The sequence below is a fragment of the Engystomops pustulosus genome, chromosome 8 (assembly GCF_040894005.1).
Source record: "Engystomops pustulosus chromosome 8, aEngPut4.maternal, whole genome shotgun sequence".
NCBI lineage: Eukaryota > Metazoa > Chordata > Amphibia > Anura > Leptodactylidae > Engystomops > Engystomops pustulosus.
Window position 1 is genome coordinate 8,846,572 of NC_092418.1, and position 26,435 is coordinate 8,873,006.

At 43.3% G+C, this 26,435-nt stretch overlaps 1 protein-coding gene across 1 annotated transcript in view; it reads right to left on the reverse strand.

The window, feature by feature from the left end:
- LOC140074578 (large neutral amino acids transporter small subunit 4-like) overlaps nt 1–18,653 on the reverse strand; it is a 40,415-nt gene extending 21,762 nt beyond the window's left edge. The window contains exons 1-4 of the mRNA XM_072119581.1: nt 18,233–18,653; nt 16,396–16,461; nt 7,427–7,616; nt 7,284–7,339 (exon numbers count right to left, since the gene is read on the reverse strand). Of these exons, the coding sequence (XP_071975682.1) occupies nt 7,284–7,339; nt 7,427–7,616; nt 16,396–16,461; nt 18,233–18,371 (451 nt within the window). The 5' untranslated portion in view covers nt 18,372–18,653. The remainder of the gene's footprint in view (nt 1–7,283; nt 7,340–7,426; nt 7,617–16,395; nt 16,462–18,232) is intronic.
- Nucleotides 18,654–26,435: the final 7,782 nt, after the last annotated feature.

Genomic DNA, 26,435 nt, shown 5'->3' on the forward strand with positions numbered 1-26,435 from the left:
GTACAGGAATATAACTACTATAATACTGCCCCCTATGTACAAGAATATAACTACTATAATACTGCCCCCTATGTACAAGAATATAACTACTATAATACTGCCCCCTATGTACAAGGATATAACTACTATAATACTGCCCCCTATGTACAAGAATATAACTACTATAATACTGCCCCCTATGTACAGGAATATAACTACTATAATACTGCCCCCTATGTACAGGAATATAACTACTATAACACTGCCTCCTATGTACAGGAATATAACTACTATAATACTGCCCCCTATGTACAGGAATATAACTACTATAATACTGCCCCCTATGTACAGGAATATAACTACTATAATACTGCCCCCTATGTACAGGAATATAACTACTATAATACTGCCCTCCTATGTACAGGAATATAACTACTATAATACTGCCCCCTATGTACAGGAATATAACTACTATAATACTGCCCCCTATGTACAGGAATATAACTACTATAATACTGCCCCCTATGTACAGGAATATAACTACTATAATACTGCCCCCTATGTACAGGAATATAACTACTATAATACTGCCCCCTATGTACAGGAATATAACTACTATAATACTGCCCCCTATGTACAGGAATATAACTACTATAATACTGCCCCCTATGTACAGGAATATAACTACTATAATACTGCCCTCCTATGTACAGGAATATAACTACTATAATACTGCCCCCTATGTACAGGAATATAACTACTATAATACTGCCCCCTATGTACAGGAATATAACTACTATAACACTGCCTCCTATGTACAGAAATATAACTACTATAATACTGCCTCCTATGTACAGGAATATAACTACTATAATACTGCCCCCTATGTACAGGATTATAACTACTATAATACTGCCCCCTATGTACAGGAATATAACTACTATAATACTGCCCCCTATGTACAAGAATATAACTACTATAATACTGCCCCCTATGTACAGGATTATAACTACTATAATACTGCCCCCTATGTACAGAAATATAACTACTATAATACTGCCTCCTATGTACAGGAATATAACTACTATAATACTGCCCCCTATGTACAAGAATATAACTACTATAATACTGCCCCCTATGTAGAGGATTATAACTACTATAATACTGCCCCCTATGTACAGAAATATAACTACTATAATACTGCCCCCTGTGTACAAGAATATAACTACTATAATACTGCCCCGATGTACAAGAATATAACTACTATAATACTGCCCCCTATGTACAAGAATATAACTACTATAATACTGCCTCCTATGTACAGGAATATAACTACTATAATACTGCCCCCTATGTACAGGATTATAACTACTATAATACTGCCCCCTATGTACAGAAATATAACTACTATAATACTGCCTCCTATGTACAGGAATATAACTACTATAATACTGCCCCCTATGTACAGGGATATAACTAGTATAATACTGCCCCCTATGTACAGGAGTATAACTACTATAATACTGCCCCCTATGTACAGGAATATAACTACTATAATACTGCCCCCTATGTACAGGAATATAACTACTATAATACTGCTCCTATGTACAGGAATATAACTACTATAATACTGCCCCTATGTACAAGAATATAACTAGTATAATACTGCCTCCTATGTACAGGAATATAACTACTATAATACTGCCCCCTATGTACAAGAATATAACTACTATAATACTGCCCCCTATGTACAGGAATATAACTACTATAATACTGCCCCCTATGTACAGGAATATAACTACTATAATACTACCCCCTATGTACAAGAATATAACTACTATAATACTGCCCCCTATGTACAAGAATATAACTACTATAATACTGCCCCCCATGTACAGGGATATAACTACTATAATACTGCCCCCTATGTACAGGAATATAACTACTATAATACTTCCCCTATGTACAGGGATATAACTACTATAATACTGCCCCCTATGTACAGGAATATAACTACTATAATACTGTCCTCTATGTACAGGAATATAACTACTATAATACTGCCCTCTATGTACAGGAATATAACTACTATAATACTGCCCCCTATGTACAGGAATATAACTACCATAATACTGCCCTCTATGTACAGGAATATAACTACAATAATACTGCCCCCCATGTACAGGGATATAACTACTATAATACTGCCCTCTATGTACAGGGATATAACTACTATAATATTGCCCCCCATGTACAAGAATATAACAACTATAATACTGCTCCCTATGTACAGGAATATAACTACTATAATACTGCTCCCTATGTACAGGAATATAATTACTATAATACTACCCCTATGTACAGGAATATAACTACTATAATACTGCCCCCTATGTACAAGAATATAACTACTATAATACTGCCCCTATGTACAAGAATATAACTACTATAATACTGCTCCCTATGTACAGGAATATAACTACTATAATACTGCCCCCTATGTACAGGAATATAACTACTATAATACTGCCCCCTATGTACAAGAATATAACTACTATAATACTGCCCCCCATGTACAGGAATATAACTACTATAATACTGCCCCCTATGTACAGGAATATAACTACTATAATACTGCCCCCTATGTACAAGAATGTAACTACTATAACACTGCCCCCTATGTACAAGAATATAACTACTATAATTCTGCCCCCTATGTACAGGAATATAACTACTATAATACTACCCCCTATGTACAGGAATATAGCTACTATAATACTGCCCCCTATGTACAGGAATATAACTACTATAATACTGCCCCCTATGTACAGGAATATAACTACTATAATACTGCCCCCCATGTACAGGGATATAACTACTATAATACTGCCCCCTATGTACAGGAATATAACTACTATAATACTGCCCCCTATGTTCAGGAATATAACTACTATAATACTGCCCACTATGTACAGGAATATAACTACTATAATACTGCCCTCTATGTACAGGGATATAACTACTATAATATTGCCCCCCATGTACAAGAATATAACTACTATAATACTGCTCCCTATATACAGGAATATAACTACTATAATACTGCTCCCTATGTACAGGAATATAACTACTATAATACTACCCCTATGTACAGGAATATAACTACTATAATACTGCCCCCTATGTACAAGAATATAACTACTATAATACTGCCCCTATGTACAAGAATATAACTACTATAATACTGCCCCCTATGTACAAGAATATAACTACTATAATACTGCCCCCTATGTACAAGAATATAACTACTATAATACTGCATCCTATGTACAAGAATATAACTACTATAATACTGCCCCCTATGTACAGGAATATAACTACTATAATACTGCCCCCTATGTACAGGAATATAACTACTATAATACTGCCCTCTATGTACAGGAATATAACTACTATAATACTGCCCCCTATGTACAGGAATATAACTACTATAATACTGCCCCCTATGTACAGGAATATAACTACTATAATACTGCCCCCTATGTACAGGAATATAACTACTATAATACTGCCCCCTATGTACAAGAATATAACTACTATAATACTGCCCCTATGTACAAGAATATAACTACTATAATACTACCTCCTATGTACAAGAATATAACTACTATAATACTGCCCCTATGTACAAGAATATAACTACTATAATACTGCCCCCTATGTACAGGAATATAACTACTATAATACTGCCCCCTATGTTCAAGAATATAACTACTATAATACTGCCCTCTATGTACAGGAATATAACTACTACCGGTATAATACTGCCCCCTATGTACAAGAATATAACTACTATAATACTGCCCCTATGTACAAGAATATAACTACTATAATACTGTCCCCTATGTACAGGAATATAACTACTATAATACTGCCCCCTATGTACAGGAATATAACTACTATAATACTGCCCCTATGTACAGGAATATAACTACTATAATACTGCCCCCTATGTACAGGAATATAACTACTATAATACTGCCCCTATGTACAGGAATATAACTACTATAATACTGCCCCCCTATGTACAAAACTATAACTACTATAATACTGCCCCCTATGTACAAGAATATAACTACTATAATACTGCCCCCTATGTACAGGAATATAACTACTATAATACTGCCCCTATGTACAAGAATATAACTACTATAATACTGCCCCCTATGTACAAGAATATAACTACTATAATACTGCCCCCTATGTACAAGAATATAACTACTATAATACGGCCCCCTATGTACAAGAATATAACTACTATAATACTGCCCCCTATGTACAAGAATATAACTACTATAATACGGCCCCCTATGTACAAGAATATAACTACTATAATACGGCCCCCTATGTACAGGAATATAACTACTATAATACTGCCCCCTATGTACAGGAATATGACTACTATAATACTGCCCCCTATGTACAAGAATATAACTACTATAATACTGCCCCTATGTACAAGAATATAACTACTATAATACTGCCCCCTATGTACAGGAATATAACTACTATAATACTGCCCCCTATGTACAAGAATATAACTACTATAATACTGCCCCCTATGTACAGGAATATAACTACTATAATATTGCCCCTATGTACAAGAATATAACTACTATAATACTGCTCCCTATGTACAGGAATATAACTACTATAATACTGCCCCCTATGTACAAGGATATAACTACTATAATACTGCCCCCTATGTACAAGAATATAACTACTATAATACTGCCCCCTATGTACAAGAGTATAACTACTATAATACTGCCCTCTATGTACAGGAATATAACTACTATAATACTGCCCCCTATGTACAGGGATATAACTACTATAATACTGCCCCCTATGTACAGGAATATAACTACTATAATACTGCCCCCTATGTACAAGAATATAACTACTATAATACTGCCCCCTATGTACAAGAATATAACTACTATAATACTGCCCCCTATGTACAAGAGTATAACTACTATAATACTGCCCTCTATGTACAGGAATATAACTACTATAATACTGCCCCCTATGTACAGGGATATAACTACTATAATACTGCCCCCTATGTACAGGATTATAACTACTATAATACTGCCCCCTATGTACAAGAATATAACTACTATAATACTGCCTCCTATGTACAAGAATATAACTACTATAATACTGCCCCCTATGTACAAGAATATAACTACTATAATACTGCCCCCTATGTACAGGAATATAACTACTATAATACTGCCCCCTTTGTACAGGAATATAACTACTATAATACTGACCCCTATGTACAGGAATATAACTACTATAATACTGCCCCTATGTACAAGAATATAACTACTATAATACCGCCCCCTATGTACAGGAATATAACTACTATAATACTGCCCCCTATGTACAGGAATATAACTACTATAATACTGCCCCCTATGTACAGGAATATAACTACTATAATACTGCCCTCTATGTACAAGAATATAACTACTATAATACTGCCCCCTATGTACAGGAATATAGCTACTATAATATTGCCCCCTATGTACAGGAATATAACTACTATAATACTGCCCCCTATATACAGGAATATAACTACTATAATACTGCCTCCTATGTACAGGAATATAACTACTATAATACTGCCTCCTATGTACAGGAATATAACTACTATAATACTGCCTCCTATGTACAGGAATATAACTACTATAATACTGCCCCCTATGTACAGGAATATAACTACTATAATACTGCCTCCTATGTACAGGAATATAACTACTATAATACTGCCCCCTATGTACAGGAATATAACTACTACCGGTATAATACTGCCCCCTATGTATAAGAATATAACTACTATAATACTGCCCCTATGTACAAGAATATAACTACTATAATACTGTCCCCTATGTACAAGAATATAACTACTATAATACTGCCCCCTATGTACAAGAATATAACTACTATAATACTGCCCCCTATGTACAGGAATGTAACTACTATAATACTGCCCCCTATGTACAAGAATATAACTACTATAATACTGCCCCCTATGTACAAGAATATAACTACTATAATACTGCCCCCTATGTACAGGAATATAACTACTATAATACTGCCCCCTATGTACAAGAATATAACTACTATAATACTGCCCCCTATGTACAAGAATATAACTACTATAATACTGCCCCCTATGTACAGGTATATAACTACTATAATACTGCTCCCTATGTACAGGAATATAACTACTATAATACTGCCCCCTATGTACAAGAATATAACTACTATAATACTGCCCCCTATGTACAGGAATATAACTACTATAATACTGCTCCCTATATACAGGAATATAACTACTATGATACTGCCCCTATGTACAGGGATATAACTACTATAATACTGCCCTCTATGTACAGGAATATAACTACTATAATACTGTCCCCTATGTACAGGAATGTAACTACTATAATACTGCTCCTATGTACAAGAATATAACTACTATAATACTGCCCCCTATGTACAAGAATATAACTACTATAATACTGTCCCCTATGTACAGGAATGTAACTACTATAATACTGCCCCCTATGTACAAGAATATAACTACTATAATACTGCCCCTATGTACAGGAATATAACTACTATAATACTGCCCCCTATGTACAAGAATATAACTACTATAATACTGTCCCCTATGTACAGGAATATAACTACTATAATACTGCCCCCTATGTACAAGAATATAACTACTATAATACTGCCCCCTATGTACAGGAATATAACTACTATAATACTGCCCCCTATGTACAGGAATATAACTACTATAATACTGCCCCCTATGTACAGGAATATAACTACTATAATACTGCCCCCTATGTACAGGAATATAACTACTATAATACTGCCCCCTATGTACAAGAATATAACTACTATAATACTGCCCCCTATGTACAAGAATATAACTACTATAATACTGCCCCCTATGTACAAGAATATAACTACTATAATACTGCCCCTATGTACAAGAATATAACTACTATAATACTGCCCCCTATGTACAGGAATATAACTACTATAATACTGCCCCCTATGTACAGGAATATAACTACTATAATACTGCCCCCTATGTACAGGAATATAACTACTATAATACTGCCCCCTATGTACAGGAATATAACTACTATAATACTGCCCCTATGTACAGGAATATAACTACTATAATACTGCCCCCTATGGACGAGCCTTATACTTACTTTTGGGGTTAATGAGACAATACGCCAGCATGAGGTAGGATACAGATACCAGTGCTCTGTATGGGGACAGTATAGGTAGGTTATAGCGGTGGTAGACAATGTTGCTGTATTTCGGGGGGGGGGGGGGTACATATATTTCTCACCCTCCTATCTGGCGCAGTGACCTGATCTGTGCATATCCTAGTAGCAGCTGCAGTGGGAGGAAGCCGCCCCAGACACAGAACGCTCCCAGTGTGAACCCCAGGTGCAGGTAGCGCTCTTGTGTGATGCAGGAGGCTCGGGGTTCCTGCTGTCGGGTTCTCAGGATCTTCTCCACTAGGGAGGACTCGGCCTCTACATGCAGGAACAGGAGGAGACATGAGATGAGAGATGTGAGCGGGATCAGCAGGATCTTACATTATATGATACTATATATATACATCTATACTGATCTGAGCTATATGTTACCGTGCGGTATATAATAGGTCTTTACCCCCCCCCCCCCCCAAATAAAATATTTACCACCTTAATATGAGCTCATAATTTAGACCCATCAGACCTTTTCCCCTGGATTCCCATCCAAATGTTTCCAGATTACAAATGGAAGCTCCAGGGGTGTCCCCTCTACCCCTTCATAGTTCCATTAGTCATGTGACCATCTGCTATACATATAAGGCCCTCCCCATACAGCCAATGAATGTACGGTATGTAGACATGACTGACGACGTCCATTGTTTCTTCCTGATCTGACCCACTTTATTATAAGATTTGGTTCTGGTTCTTCTATAGTCATCGGGCAGTTACTGACAGACTCTCCCTCCTCTCACATTACTTGTAGTTATGGTTCAATCACTCCAGGGGCGGGGCCTCTGACATCACATAAGGGGTCGGCCTACCTTGTAAATTCCCTATATCCAGATTTTTTTCCCTATATTCTGGTATTTTGACCCTTTCCTTTTGTACTGCTTTTGCCCTCTTTGTTGTGACTCTGCTCTGGTGACTATTCTTCTTTGTTTAATTTTGTCTCCGTGTTTGGCACTTTGGTGCAGGAAGGGAACATTGATTGTTTGTACTTGGGGGGTAATGTGAGGCAAGTAGGAAGGGACAGCTGGGGGGAGGGTGTAGTCTTCGGGGCCCACTGTTTGTGACTCTTATACCAGTCACAACCCGGTAGAGATCCTCCTACTATGGCGCACACGGAAACTCTCGTTCCAAGGAAAATTGGAGAAAGAACTAAACAACAAAGCAAACAAATCGTAGCACAATAAGTTATATAAGGGAAAGAGACATTAGTGGGAATTATTATCTTATTTGTGATTGTATCTGATTGTATCGGCCGCCCGGTGACTGTATATAATAGACTTCTATGGGGGGGGGGAGTAGTCGCAGATACGGTGGTACGTGAGACCCCGGACAGGATCTCCAAAAATCTGCTCCTTATGGAAGAGGTAAGAGGAAGCCATTGCTGAACGCCATAGGAGGGGCACAGCGAGCGCATGGAAGGGTATATGGTATATTGCAGTACGGAATATAATAGGTCTATACTGATGTCTGATATGTGGTATATTGCAGTACGGTATATAATAGGTCTATACTGATGTCTGATATATGGTATATTGCAGTACGGTATATAATAGGTCTATACTGATGTCTGATATACGGTATATTGCAGTACGGTATATAATAGGTCTATACTGATGTCTGATATACGGTATATTGCAGTACGGTATATAATAGGTCTATACTGATGTCTGATATATGGTATATTGCAGTACGGTATATAATAGGTCTATACTGATGTCTGATATACGGTATATTGCAGTACGGTATATAATAGGTCTATACTGATGTCTGATATATGGTATATTGCAGTACGGTATATAATAGGTCTATACTGATGTCTGATATACGGTATATTGCAGTATGGTATATAATAGGTCTATACTGATGTCTGATATACGGTATATTGCAGTATGGTATATAATAGGTCTATACTGATGTCTGATATATGGTATATTTCAGTACGGAATATAATAGGTCTATACTGATGTCTGATATACGGTATATTGCAGTACGGTATATAATAGGTCTATACTGATGTCTGATATACGTTATATTGCAGTACGGTATATAATAGGTCTATACTGATGTCTTATATACGGTACATTGCAGTACGGTATATAATAGGTCTATACTGATTTCTGATATACGGTATATTGCAGTACGGTATATAATAGGTCTATACTGATGTCTGATATATGGAATATTGCAGTACGGTATATAATAGGTCTATACTGATGTCTGATATACGGTATATTGCAGTATGGTATATAATAGGTCTATACTGATGTCTTATATATGGTATATTTCAGTACGGTATATAATAGGTCTATACTGATGTCTGATATACGGTATATTGCAGTATGGTATATAATAGGTCTATACTGATGTCTGATATATGGTATATTTCAGTACGGAATATAATAGGTCTATACTGATGTCTGATATACGGTATATTGCAGTACGGTATATAATAGGTCTATACTGATGTCTGATATATGGTATATTGCAGTACGGTATATAATAGGTCTATACTGATGTCTGATATACGGTATATTGCAGTACGGTATATAATAGGTCTATACTGATGTCTGATATACGGTATATTGCAGTACGGTATATAATAGGTCTATACTGATGTCTGATATACGGTATATTGCAGTATGGTATATAATAGGTCTATACTGATGTCTTATATACGGTATATTGCAGTATGGTATATAATAGGTCTATACTGATGTCTGATATATGGTATATTGCAGTATGGTATATAATAGGTCTATACTGATGTCTGATATATGGTATATTGCAGTACGGTATATAATAGGTCTATACTGATGTCTTATATACGGTATATTGCAGTACGGTATATAATAGGTCTATACTGATGTCTGATATATGGTATATTGCAGTATGGTATATAATGGGTCTATACTGATGTCTGATATATGGTATATTTCAGTACGGAATATAATAGGTCTATACTGATGTCTGATATACGGTATATTGCAGTACGGTATATAATAGGTCTATACTGATGTCTGATATACGGTATATTGCAGTACGGTATATAATAGGTCTATACTGATTTCTGATATACGGTATATTGCAGTACGGTATATAATAGGTCTATACTGATGTCTGATATACGGTATATTGCAGTACGGTATATAATAGGTCTATACTGATGTCTGATATACGGTATATTGCAGTACGGTATATAATAGGTCTATACTGATGTCTGATATACGGTATATTGCAGTACGGTATATAATAGGTCTATACTGATGTCTGATATACGTTATATTGCAGTACGGTATATAATAGGTCTATACTGATGTCTTATATACGGTACATTGCAGTACGGTATATAATAGGTCTATACTGATGTCTGATATACGGTATATTGCAGTACGGTATATAATAGGTCTATACTGATGTCTGATATATGGAATATTGCAGTACGGTATATAATAGGTCTATACTGATGTCTGATATACGGTATATTGCAGTATGGTATATAATAGGTCTATACTGATGTCTTATATATGGTATATTTCAGTACGGTATATAATAGGTCTATACTGATGTCTGATATACGGTATATTGCAGTATGGTATATAATAGGTCTATACTGATGTCTGATATATGGTATATTGCAGTATGGTATATAATAGGTCTATACTGATGTCTGATATATGGTATATTGCAGTACGGTATATAATAGGTCTATACTGATGTCTTATATACGGTATATTGCAGTACGGTATATAATAGGTCTATACTGATGTCTGATATATGGTATATTGCAGTATGGTATATAATGGGTCTATACTGATGTCTGATATATGGTATATTTCAGTACGGAATATAATAGGTCTATACTGATGTCTGATATACGGTATATTGCAGTACGGTATATAATAGGTCTATACTGATGTCTGATATACGGTATATTGCAGTACGGTATATAATAGGTCTATACTGATTTCTGATATACGGTATATTGCAGTACGGTATATAATAGGTCTATACTGATGTCTGATATACGGTATATTGCAGTACGGTATATAATAGGTCTATACTGATGTCTGATATACGGTATATTGCAGTACGGTATATAATAGGTCTATACTGATGTCTGATATACGGTATATTGCAGTACGGTATATAATAGGTCTATACTGATGTCTGATATACGTTATATTGCAGTACGGTATATAATAGGTCTATACTGATGTCTTATATACGGTACATTGCAGTACGGTATATAATAGGTCTATACTGATTTCTGATATACGGTATATTGCAGTACGGTATATAATAGGTCTATACTGATGTCTGATATATGGAATATTGCAGTACGGTATATAATAGGTCTATACTGATGTCTGATATACGGTATATTGCAGTATGGTATATAATAGGTCTATACTGATGTCTTATATATGGTATATTTCAGTACGGTATATAATAGGTCTATACTGATGTCTGATATACGGTATATTGCAGTATGGTATATAATAGGTCTATACTGATGTCTGATATATGGTATATTTCAGTACGGAATATAATAGGTCTATACTGATGTCTGATATACGGTATATTGCAGTACGGTATATAATAGGTCTATACTGATGTCTGATATATGGTATATTGCAGTACGGTATATAATAGGTCTATACTGATGTCTGATATACGGTATATTGCAGTACGGTATATAATAGGTCTATACTGATGTCTGATATACGGTATATTGCAGTACGGTATATAATAGGTCTATACTGATGTCTGATATACGGTATATTGCAGTATGGTATATAATAGGTCTATACTGATGTCTTATATACGGTATATTGCAGTATGGTATATAATAGGTCTATACTGATGTCCAGGGTCGGACTGGGGTACCTGGGGCCCACCAGTGAAATTGATTTTGGGGGCCCACCTACTACTACTACATAGAAATATTCTAGGATAAGGGAATTTCTAAGCACTAGCGGGGGGTGTGAAATAAAGGATAAGCTAATCCCTCTCTGCTAGTGCTCGGCTCTTGGTTTGTGTACAGGGGCTGCAGTGGTGACATTACCTCAGGGCATTAATGTTAGGAATAGTATAAGAGTTACCCCTGGTGTCCCGGGCAGTGGTTAGGGATGTAAGTGTTCGCACTGCACCAACCTTCCAATAAGGAAATGATACCCTACTCTGGCGTCCCCGCACCACATAGACAAGTCACACCTGGCTCTCCGACCCTATAGATATAACCGTACATACTCTGAGACCTGTCTCACACTAGAAGGTTATTTAGTGACTACAATACAGATCTGACACAGGGAGAAGTAGGATCTTGTACCTCGCAGGTGACATGTCTTCTCATTCACATCCAGCATCATCGTAAAATCTGGTTGCAGAATTTTCTGTCAGATGTGTTCAGCTCTGGGAAGCAGATCCCCGCACTGCGCCCCTAAAAATACCACAGTTACTTACAGTGTAATGTCACCTGGATAAAACTATGTCCCACACTGTACTTCTAAAGAATCTACATAAGAAACCCCTCTGTGCCCCCAGCATATCAAATAATACATTGTTACCCCCAAATATATTACTATACTACAGTCTGTGAATAAATACTGTGCCATAAAAAAGTATGGTTCCCCCCATTAATTAGATGGGGGGAACCATACTCTTACTAAGGGTCCAAATCGCGCAATCTCGCGATTGGATTGTGTCGCATCGGTGCCGGGTTGCATGCGCCGAAAATCCGGGGGCGTGGCCGTCGGAAAAATTGCGCTATTTTAAAATAAAAAGTGTCGCTTGACACTAACTTACATGCACCAAGGATAGACTGGTGAACTCTGGCGGACCTCGGCTCAGCAGCGACACCTGGTGGACATCGGGCGCACGACCTTAGTGAATCGCCGCAAGACCTGAATCCTTGTTGGTAAACGCGCCGCTGGATCGCGACAGAACCAGGTAAGTAAATGACCCCCAATATTTGGTTCCTCTGTGAGTTATTTTAATGAATTAATTTATCTATTTAATGTCCCTTCTAATTATTTTTATTCATTTCCCCTACTAAAAAAATATAACATAATATAACAATCTACTTATTATTTTTATACAAAATGTACTAATACGTTTTTATACCATGTCCTAATTATTATTATACATATAATCCCCCCCCAAATTATTAATGGGCATATAGTATCCCTTCAATTATATATTTTTACAACTTGCCTCCTATTTATTTATTTACACCTAGTATCTGCACATTATTTAATTGTATTATAATATAAAGTGAATGATTTGTTGCACACGGTGCTGGTTACTGGGAAACTCCCTGCTGACACATTCCCGCTACATATAAATAGTTTTATTTCTGTATATTGTATATACACACTCCCCCCCTTATTATACACCCCCCCTAAGCATTTAACATTTACCCCCCTCCAGATTTTTTTAAATAGGCCACCTCCATACACACTGTCCCCTCCAGATTCTAGTAAGACCCCCCCCCCATACATGTTTCCCCCCTTCATATTATATTTACCCCCCATGCACATTAAACCCCCCTTCATATCATAGTTAGCCCCCCCCCCCATACACATTAACCCCCCTTCATATCATAGTTAGGCCCCCCCATACACATTAACCCCCCTTCATATAATAGTTAGGCCCCCCATAAACATTAACCCCCCTTCATATTATAGTTAGGCCCCCCATACACATTAACCCACCTTCATATAATAGTTAGGCCCCCCTTCATATAATAGTTAGGCCCCCCCATACACATTAACCCCCCTTCATATAATAGTTAGGCCCCCCTTCATATAATAGTTAGGCCCCCCATAAACATTAACCCCCCTTCATATTATAGTTAGGCCCCCATACACATTAACCCACCTTCATATAATAGTTAGGCCCCCCTTCATATAATAGTTAGGCCCCCCATACACATTAACCCCCACCTCCATTTGTTTTGCCATTAGGAAAAAAAAAAAATGTACTCACCTCATCCTGCGTCCTGTCTCTGTTGCTGCCGTGGGACGGGGTAGAGATGCGCGCCCGCGTCGTGACGTCACGGCGCTGCGATGACGTGACGACGCGGCAGCGCATCTAAGTTACAGTGTGACGTGCACCGGAAAGCAGCCGGCCGCGTCACACTGACAGCTTTGGCTTCAGGAATAGTACTCGAGCGGCCGTTTCGGCCGCACCGAGTACTATTGCAGCCACTGGCAGGGGCCTCCGATGGATACGAACGGTGGCCCCTGCCATAATGACAGGAGTTGGGGCCCACCGGGGAATTACCCGGCCCCCCGGCGGGCCAGACCGAGCCTGCTGATGTCTGATATATGGTATATTGCAGTATGGTATATAATAGGTCTATACTGATGTCTGATATATGGTATATTGCAGTACGGTATATAATAGGTCTATACTGATGTCTTATATACGGTATATTGCAGTACGGTATATAATAGGTCTATACTGATGTCTGATATATGGTATATTGCAGTATGGTATATAATGGGTCTATACTGATGTCTGATATATGGTATATTTCAGTACGGAATATAATAGGTCTATACTGATGTCTGATATACGGTATATTGCAGTACGGTATATAATAGGTCTATACTGATGTCTGATATACGGTATATTGCAGTACGGTATATAATAGGTCTATACTGATTTCTGATATACGGTATATTGCAGTACGGTATATAATAGGTCTATACTGATGTCTGATATACGGTATATTGCAGTACGGTATATAATAGGTCTATACTGATGTCTGATATATGGTATATTGCAGTACGGTATATAATAGGTCTATACTGATGTCTGATATACGGTATATTGCAGTATGGTATATAATAGGTCTATACTGATGTCTGATATACGTTATATTGCAGTACGGTATATAATAGGTCTATACTGATGTCTTATATACGGTACATTGCAGTACGGTATATAATAGGTCTATACTGATGTCTGATATATGGTATATTGCAGTACGGTATATAATAGGTCTATACTGATGTCTGATATATGGTATATTTCAGTATGGTATATAATAGGTCTATACTGATGTCTGATATATGGTATATTGCAGTACGGTATATAATAGGTCTATACTGATGTCTTATATACGGTATATTGCAGTACGGTATATAATAGGTCTATACTGATGTCTGATATACGGTATATTGCAGTATGGTATATAATAGGTCTATACTGATGTCTGATATATGGTATATTGCAGTACGGTATGTAATAGGTCTATACTGATGTCTGATATACGGTATATTGCAGTACGGTATATAATAGGTCTATACTGATGTCTGATATATGGTATATTGCAGTACGGTGTATAATAGGTCTATACTGATGTCTGATATACGGTATATTGCAGTACGGTATATAATAGGTCTATACTGATGTCTGATATACGGTATATTGCAGTACGGTCTATAATAGGTCTATACTGATGTCTGATATATGGTATATTGCAGTACGGTATATAATAGGTCTATACTGATGTCTGATATACGGTATATTGCAGTACGGTATATAATAGGTCTATACTGATGTCTGATATACGGTATATTGCAGTACGGTGTATAATAGGTCTATACTGATGTCTGATATACGGTATATTGCAGTACGGTATATAATAGGTCTATACTGATGTCTGATATATGGTATATTGCAGTACGGTGTATAATAGGTCTATACTGATGTCTGATATACGGTATATTGCAGTACGGTATATAATAGGTCTATACTGATGTCTGATATACGGTATATTGCAGTACGGTCTATAATAGGTCTATACTGATGTCTGATATATGGTATATTGCAGTACGGTATATAATAGGTCTATACTGATGTCTGATATACGGTATATTGCAGTACGGTATATAATAGGTCTATACTGATGTCTGATATACGGTTTATTGCAGTACGGTATATTGCAGTACGGTATATAATAGGTCTATACTGATGTCTGTTATGTAGTAGGTCTACAGCGATTCCTCATACGTTACGGTATTACAGCTCCTGTACTCACCTTTAGCTTGTATATGTAGGTCACCATTGGTGGTATTATTACCCTGTGCCCCGGGCAGCTCCAGACCTGGGGGACACAATGAGAGGGGGACATTATATGGGGACACAATGAGAGGGGGACATTATATGGGGACACAATGAGAGGGGGACATTATATGGGGACACAATGAGAGGGGGACATTATATGGGGACACAATGACAGGGGGACATTACATGGGGACACAATGACAGGGGGACATTATATGGGGGACACAATGACAGGGGGACATTATATGGGGACACAATGACAGGGGGACATTATATGGGGACACAATGACAGGGGGACATTATAAGGGGACACAATGAGAGGGGGACATTATACGGGGACACAATGAGAGGGGGACATTATACGGGGACACAATGAGAGGAGGACATTATATGGGGACACAATGAGAGGGGGACATTATATGGGGACACAATGAGAGGGGGACATTATATGGGGACACAATGAGAGGGGGACATTATATGGGGACACAATGAGAGGGGGACATTATATGGGGACACAATGAGAGGGGGACATTATATGGGGACACAATGAGAGGGGGACATTATATGGGGACACAATGAGAGGGGGACATTATATGGGGACACAATGAGAGGGGGACATTATATGGGGACACAATGAGAGGGGGACATTATATGGGGACACAATGAGAGGGGGACATTATATGGGGACACAATGAGAGGGGGACATTATATGGGGACACAATGAGAGGGGGACATTATATGGGGACACAATGAGAGGGGGACATTATATGGGGACACAATGAGAGGGGGACATTATATGGGGACACAATGAGAGGGGGACATTATATGGGGACACAATGAGAGGGGGACATTATATGGGGACACAATGAGAGGGGCACATTATACGGGGACACAATGAGAGGGGCACATTATACGGGGACACAATGAGAGGGGCACATTATACGGGGACACAATGAGAGGGGGACATTATACGGGGACACAATGAGAGGGGGACATTATACGGGGACACAATGAGAGGGGGACATTATACGGGGACACAATGAGAGGGGGACATTATATGGGGACACAATGAGAGGGGGACATTATATGGGGACACAATGAGAGGGGGACATTATATGGGGACACAATGAGAGGGGCACATTATATGGGGACACAATGAGAGGGGCACATTATATGGGGACACAATGAGAGGGGGACATTATATGGGGACACAATGACAGGGGGACATTATATGGGGGACACAATGACAGGGGGACATTATATGGGGACACAATGAGAGGGGGACATTATATGGGGACACAATGAGAGGGGGACATTATATGGGGACACAATGAGAGGGGGACATTATATGGGGACACAATGAGAGGGGCACATTATATGGGGACACAATGAGAGGGGCACATTATATGGGGACACAATGAGAGGGGGACATTATATGGGGACACAATGAGAGGGGGACATTATATGGGGACACAATGAGAGGGGGACATTATATGGGGACACAATGAGAGGGGGACATTATATGGGGACACAATGAGAGGGGGACATTATATGGGGACACAATGAGAGGGGGACATTATATGGGGACACAATGAGAGGGGGACATTATATGGGGACACAATGAGAGGGGGACATTATATGGGGACACAATGAGAGGGGGACATTATATGGGGACACAATGAGAGGGGGACATTATATGGGGACACAATGAGAGGGGGACATTATATGGGGACACAATGAGAGGGGGACATTATATGGGGACACAATGAGAGGGGGACATTATAATAAGATAATAATCAGCTGATACAGACCTGAGTGACAGTCCTTAGACATCACCCCCACATCTACCAAGATGGGGGACAGTGAACTCCAGCCAAGAAGACACCCCGAAAATAGCAGAGTTTCAAGTAGGGCAGAGCCGAGCACCCACAGCCTCAGGACTCGCCCCATATTTCACACGTTAGGACGAGTGCAGAGTGTGGCGGTATAGGTCACCTCCAGTGATGTCCTCTGTGCGCTATGTGGCAGTACTGGGTTGTTTATTACAGGCGATAATAGTCCAATGTGTGTAGCGGTATTCCTGCTGTGTATTACAGGCGGTATATAATACTCCTCCAGTGATGTCCTATAGGCAGGATGTTGCGGTACTTTGGCTGTATATCCCAGGCGGTATATTATAGGTCTCCTCTAGTAGATGGAGGACTGTAGATTGGGTTGTCTCTGCGTCTCCTCTGCTGTCTCTGGCTATTGTGCGTTGTGTGTACATGTATGACGTCCCCCGTGTTTACACATGACACATCTGTAATGGTGACCCACAACTATACAGAGCCAATCCTAGAAACCAGGAGGAGAGACGGAGTGTGTACAATACAGCAGCACCAGGACCGTACACAAACAGCGGGTGGGGACCTATGTATAGACTTACAGCGAAGCCGAGGCGGACATGACACCTGGACCAGAGGTCTTCTCCACTACATCCACCAGGGACAACGAGGGGGGAGGTGGACATGACACCTGAACCAGAGGTCTTCTCCACTACATCCACCAGGGACAACGAGGGGGGAGGTGGACATGACACCTGGACCAGAGGTCTTCTCCACTACATCCACCAGAGACAGCGAGGGGGAGGCGGACATGACACCTGGACCAGAGGTCTTCTCCACTGCATCCACCAGAGTCAGCGAGGGGGGTGGCTGACATGACACCTGCTCCAGAGGTCTTCTCCACCACATCCCCCAGAGACAGCGAGGGGGAGGCGGACATGACACCTGGACCAGAGGTCTTCTCCACTACATCCACCAGAGACAGCGAGGGGGAGGCTGACATGACAGCTGCTCCAGAGGTCTTCTCCACTACATCCACCAGAGACAGCGAGGGGGAGGCGGACATGACACCTGGACCAGAGGTCTTCTCCACTACATCCACCAGAGACAGCGAGGGGGAGGCTGACATGACAGCTGCTCCAGAGCTCTTCTCCACTACATCCACCAGAGACAACGAGGGGGGAGGCGGACATGACACTGCAACATCCCCCACCGGGGCCTAGCCTTTTCTTGGGGCCTGGAGTCAGCCGGGGCCCGCAGTACCTGAGTGGCTGGCGGTTGCGGCCTAAGCACGCTTGTGTCACGGTGCTTGGTATGGGGAACCGGAGGGCTGTCCTACAGCCTGGCAGGTCTCCAGCAGGGTGGTGTTGGCAAAAAATTATGAGGGAGAGGCTGCTATAGCGGATCTCCCTGGGGCAACCCTTTGGTGTCTAGAGTATGAGTCTCTGTGTGGTGGACAGGGTGCCCGTGATGGTGACAGCCGTAGTAGCAGGGACCAGACGGAGGCAGAGGTTGAACAAAAACAACTTACAGTTCTTTATTGGAACCGACAGGAACATCAGCAACGTGCCTTTAACAGAATGGTAGATTGCTGAGATGCAGATGGAGGGAGCCACAGGATGTAGATCACCAGCCTGGATGCAATGGCAGGCTGGGGGATAGCTGTGTCCTAGTAGGATGCTTCAGCTTTATCCTGGATTGCTTCAGGTATCACCCTTGAAGGTAGGATGATACCCCTTTCCTCTCTCTCTGTCTAACTTGTTCAGACTCCCTGGTCTGACTGACTAGACTGTCTTTCAGACTCTCTGGTCTGACTGGAACTGCTTTCTAGAAGTTTCCTGCCAGGGGTTTTGTTACTCCCACTGGTCAGGTGGTGGCTGCTCCTCCAATTACCTCTCAGCTAACAGAGACAGAGTGTAACACATGTGATTGGCTGACACATATGACATCACACAAAACACTTAACTCCTGCCTTACCAGGCAGGATCTACCACTGCACTGTTCCCCTCTGTCCTATAAGGACTATGTAGTGTGATGTAGTGACATGCTGTGGGGCTGACTAGACCCTACACAGGCTGCAAGCTACATGGTGGGACGTATTCGCAAACAAAGCTCTGCCTTGCATCGGCGAGGGTGTTGCATACCCCCGGGGCAATTGAAAGAGCCGCCCTCGGCTCGACTACGGATGGTTTGGAGCGCAGAGGAAGATAGGGGCACTTCTATGAAGTGCAGGCTACTTGATATGTAGGGACAATCCGCCCATGGTCCTGGAGACAGGCACCTGGGTTGGTGTCGGACTAAGACACGGATATGTAAATGCTAAGTATGACAGTTGGTCGCTAACGCCATTAAACCAAACTGTACAGTAGGAAAGGTGTGGTGTCATGTACTGTAATCCACTCCTTGCACCAGGGCCTGTATATTTGTTATATAAACACTTCTTCCCTGGCGACAAATATATAGTGTGTATATGCATTACATGGGCATATGTGACACAATTAAACATTGTACAATGTACAAGTACCTGCCGACTGACATTTTTACCCTTGTATGATTGGCATCCAGGTGCTATCTCTGTAACACCCCCGGTCCCCGAAGGACCCGCAGTTTACGGACTACCCCCACGTGCAAACCTTGGTTTGAGGCATAAGATAGTAGCGGTCAGGGTTTTACATAGAGACGGTCCGACACAGCCACACTACAACCTGAAAAGCCTATAAAAGGTTAGTGCAAACTACTGGCAAACTCACATTGGCTTAGGAGCCCAATGGGTACACATCTTGAACGTTACAAACGTTACATAGGTGAGCTACTCAGGGTAGCAGGATAAAATGTCTCTTTACCTGAAAAGGAAAGGCATAAAAGTGCATGCAGAATGTCCATACCTAAAAAGGAAGGCATTAAGTGCAGTATAAGAAGTCATTGAAGTAGCAACTTTTCCTTGGAGTTGGCAAAAGTCTCACAGAAGGTCTTTTATAGCAAAGTCCATCTTCTGGGTACAGCCCTTGATGTGGGGAAAAGTGCAAAGAAAGATGCAAAGGGTCTCCTCTTTGTGCAGAGGGACAGCGTCCTTTGTAGGAATCTCTGCTGTGGCAGAGGAAGGGGTGCTATCATAGCACATGACAGCAGGGACAGGATCTAGAATCAGCAGGGAATCCTGTGCATCCTCAGCGGAAGTAGGAGCCGGCTGGGGACACCCGGTGGCAGTTTCAGGAACTGCAGGCGCAGCAGCATCCTCCTGATATTCCGGTGGAGGGGCGCTGTAGCCCGGGGTGTCGGCTGTTCCAGCCGGGGGCTCGACAGAGCCAGGGACCACGGAGGGGTCCAGAAAGAAGTAAATGGGAACCTGCGGCAGCGCCGCGGCTCCTTCCAGCTCTAATTCTTCTGGGGCCGGGTTGTCACCCCACTGGTAACCGGCAGGTGAAGATGAGGGTCTAGTTGGAGCCTCCGGATAAGGCTCACCAACCGGGATATCCTCTCCCACGGAAGAACTACGGGGTCTGGCAACGCTCCCTGCAGGGGAGGCGGTGGGGGTGGCGCCCTGGATCATGCCCGGCCCATGGATAGCAATGGGGCCTGTATTCACAATCACCGTGGATGGAGCATTCACGTGGGTCACCGCTCGGGGACTCGCAGCCGAGGAAGAAGACGTGTTCGGAGACTCCGCCCACTCATCGTCCTCGTACAGCTCGTCACATGATGGGTAGCGGTCCTCATCAGAGTCCGGGATCTGGATCACGCCAGCTGCCCACGGCGATCAAGGTCCCTCCTGCATGGAAAACTCGATGCACTCTCCCGGTCTCAGATTATGGAGTCTCTCCGGCAAATCAGGCCTTTTGACGGACCGGCGGGGAATAAATACCTCCCATCCGGTATAGTCTTGAGTGGCAAAGCCATAGCCACGCGGTCAAAGTACCGGACCATGCCGGTGGTGCGGTTCTGCTTCACCCAGGCTCCTTCTTGAGATCGTCCGGCCATGTAGCGCTGGGCCTCCTTCTCTCGGCGTCGCTGTTCCGAGACAGCGTCTCGGAGTTGCCGGCGGAGGGCCTCACCTCGGCCTCGAGGCTGCGGAGGTGCCGGTGCTGGAGTAGGTCTCTCCGGTGCAGGTCCTGGTCTCGCAGATTGCCGGGCAGGTGCCGGAACTGGAGCAGGAGCAACCGGAGGGTCAGGAACCACAACAGCAGGTATGGCAGGCTGGTCGGCAGTAGCATTAGGCCCCGGAGGTTGCACAGCAGCAGTAGGCCCAGGCGCTGGCTCGACAGGAGTCGGGGTCTCCCCACGTGGCGCCTCCACGTGGGCCCGCGGTACCAGCATCGTAGCCGGGAGAGGCACTAGGAACCGCCCGGGTGGTACTTGGCGCTCCGTCACTGACTGAAAGTACGTCCTCGTGATGAAGGCTCGGGTCAGTCCACGATGCAGCCGGTGCCCAGCGAAGGGCCTCCGGACCGGCTGAGCAGAGACCACAGTCATGGTCTCAAGAACTTCCAGGAACTCTGGTTGTTCCACGAAGGGGAATGGCCGAGGACCCCACATGGTGTTGACCTCACTGCACAAGATCCACACTCGTTCTGGCGTTCCGTTGAGGCGGGGCAGGAAGTCCGCTTCAGGCCAGAGGGAGGAGTCCAAGTCCTTCCCGCCAAGAGCTGTGGCGGGCTCTATTTTTTCCTGCGCCACAGGAGGCGTGGTTCGCGCCATTCGCGCGTGGGTGGAGCTTGGTGTGTCATCTGGATTTCCCGCCAGTGCAGATTTTTGGCGGGCTGGAAATACTTGCTGCGCCACAGCCTCTGAGGTAAAATCTTCAGGCGCGGCAGCACCGGATGTAGCAGAGCTGACAAAGTTCTTTGCAGGGTTTAACCTCTTGAGTGCTGGAGCGGTGCTCGACAGCACGTGCCAGCAGTAATACAGTTCAATGCAGAAGCACACAATCGCTTGGGCCTAAACCCGAATGGCAGCAGGGTTAGGCAGCAGTCTATAGTGCCAGTATAAGGCACAGAAGTATAAATCCTGTTCGTGACGCCACTTGCAACATCCCCCACCGGGGCCTAGCCTTTTCTTGGGGCCTGGAGTCAGCCGGGGCCCGCAGTACCTGAGTGGCTGGCGGTTGCGGCCTAAGCACGCTTGTGTCACGGTGCTTGGTACGGGGGAACCGGAGGGCTGTCCTACAGCCTGGCAGGTCTCCAGCAGGGTGGTGTTGGCAAGAAATGATGAGGGAGAGGCTGCTATAGCGGATCTCCCTGGGGCAACCCTTTGGTGTCTAGAGTATGAGTCTCTGTGTGGTGGACAGGGTGCCCGTGATGGTGACAGCCGTAGTAGCAGGGACCAGATGGAGGCAGAGTTTGAACAAAAACAACTTACAGTTCTTTATTGGAACCGACAGGAACATCAGCAACGTGCCTTTAACAGAATGGTAGATTGCTGAGATGCAGTTGGAGGGAGCCACAGGATGTAGATCACCAGCCTGGATGCAATGGCAGGCTGGGGGATAGCTGTGTCCTAGTAGGATGCTTCAGCTTTATCCTGGATTGCTTCAGGTATCACCCTTGAAGGTAGGATGATACCCCTTTCCTCTCTCTCTGTCTAACTTGTTCAGACTCCCTGGTCTGACTGACTAGACTGTCTTTCAGACTCTCTGGTCTGACTGGAACTGCTTTCTAGAAGTTTCCTGCCAGGGGTTTTGTTACTCCCACTGGTCAGGTGGTGGCTGCTCCTCCAATTACCTCTCAGCTAACAGAGACAGAGTGTAACACATGTGATTGGCTGACACATATGACATCACACAAAACACTTAACTCCTGCCTTACCAGGCAGGATCTACCACTGCACTGTTCCCTTCTGTCCTATAAGGACTATGTAGTGTGATGTAGTGACATGCTGTGGGGCTGACTAGACCCTACACAGGCTGCAAACTACATGGTGGGACGTATTCGCAAACACAGCTCTGCCTTGCATCGGCGAGGGTGTTGCAACACCTGGACCAGAGGTCTTCTCCACTACATCCACCAGAGACAGCGGGGGGAAGGCGGACATGACACCTGCTCCAGAGGTCTTCTCCACCACATCCACCAGAGACAGCGAGGGGGAGGCGGACATGACACCTGGACCAGAGGTCTTCTCCACTACATCCACCAGAGACAGCGAGGGGGGAGGCGGACATGACACCTGCTCCAGAGGTCTTCTCCACCACATTTACCAGAGACAGCGAGAGGGAGGCAGACATGACACCTGGACCAGAGGTCTTCTCCACTACATCCACCAGAGACAGCGAGGGGGGAGGCGGACATGACACCTGCTCCAGAGGTCTTCTCCACCACATCCACCAGAGTCAACAAGGGGGGAGGCAGACATGACAGCTGGACCAGAGGTCTTCTCCACTACATCCACCAGAGACAGCGAGGGGGGCGGCGGACATGACAGCTGCTCCAGAGGTCTTCTCCACTACATATACCAGGGACAGCGAGGGGGGAGGCGGATATGACACCTTCTCCAGAGGTCTTCTCCACTACATCCACAAGAGACAGCGAAGGGGGAGGCGGACATGACACCTGGACCAGAAGTCTTCTCCACTACATACACCAGAGACAACAAGGGGGGATGCGGACATGACACCCAGCCATGGGCTCTGCTCCACTACGTCCACCATAGACAACGAGGGGGAAGGTGGACATGACACCTGCTCCAGAGGTCTTCTCCACTACATCCACCAGAGACAACGAGGGGGGGAGGGGGCGGACATCACACCTGGACCAGAGGTCTTCTTCACTTACATATACCAGAGACAACGAGGGGGGGCGGACATGACACCTGTGCCAAAGGTCTTCTCCACTACATCCACCAAATACGATAAGGGGAGAGGCAGACAGGACACCTACTCCAGACATCTTCTCCACTACATCCATCAGAGACAACAAGGGGGGAGGCGGACATGACACCCAGCCATTGTCTCTGCTACACTATATCCACCCGACACAACGAGGTGGCGGCGGACATGACACCAGCTCCAGAGGTCTTCTCCACTACATCCACCAGAGACAACGAGGGGGGTGGACATCACACCTGTACCAGAGGTCTTCTTCACTTACATATACCAGAGACAACGAGGGGGGGCGGACATAACACCTGCCCCAGAGATCTTCTCCACTGCATCCACCAGAGACAACGAGGGGGGAGACGGTCATGACACCTGGACCAGAGGTCTTCTCCACTAAGTCCACCAGAGACAACAAGGAGTGCAGGTGTAAGGGGGTGGGGGGATGGACATGACAGCCGGCCATGTGCTCTGCTCCACTACATCCACCAGTGACAGTGAGGGGGCAGGTGGACATGACACCCAGCCCTGATGTCTGCTCCACTACATATACCAGTGTCCAGATGAGAGTAAGGAGGAATCGAATATAACACCCTGACCTGGGGTCTACTACACTACACCCACCAGTGACCGATCAGAGCGTTGGGAGGTGGACATGATACCCGGCCACTTCATCTACCAGTGAGCAGAGGTGGAGGCAGACATAACACCTAGTCCCATGGTCTGCTTCACTACATCCACCAGTGGCCAGATCAGAGCGAGGGGAGGTGGACATGATACCCACCATGAGGTCTGCTCCACTACATCCACTAGTGACCAGATCAGAGTAAGGGGAGGTGGACATGATACCCACCATGAGGTCTGCTCCACTACATCCACCAGTGACCGGATCAGAGTAAGGGGAGGTGGACATGATACCCACCATGAGGTCTGCTCCACTACATCCACTAGTGACCAGATCAGAGTAAGGGGAGGTGGACATGATACCCACCATGAGGTCTGCTCCACTACATCCACCAGTGACCAGATCAGATTAAGGGGAGGTGGACATGATACCCACCATGAGGTCTGCTCCACTACATCCACCAGTGACCGGATCAGAGTAAGGGGAGGTGGACATGATACCCACCATGAGGTCTGCTCCACTACATCCACCAGTGACCAGATCAGATTAAGGGGAGGTGGACATGATACCCACCATGAGGTCTGCTCCACTACATCCACCAGTGACCAGATCTGAGTAAGGGGAGGTGGACATGATACCCACCATGAGGTCTGCTCCTCTACATCCACCAGTGGCCAGATCAGAGTGAGGGGAGGTGGACATGATACCCACCATGAGGTCTGCTCCACTACATCATCCACCAGTGACCAGATCAGAGTAAG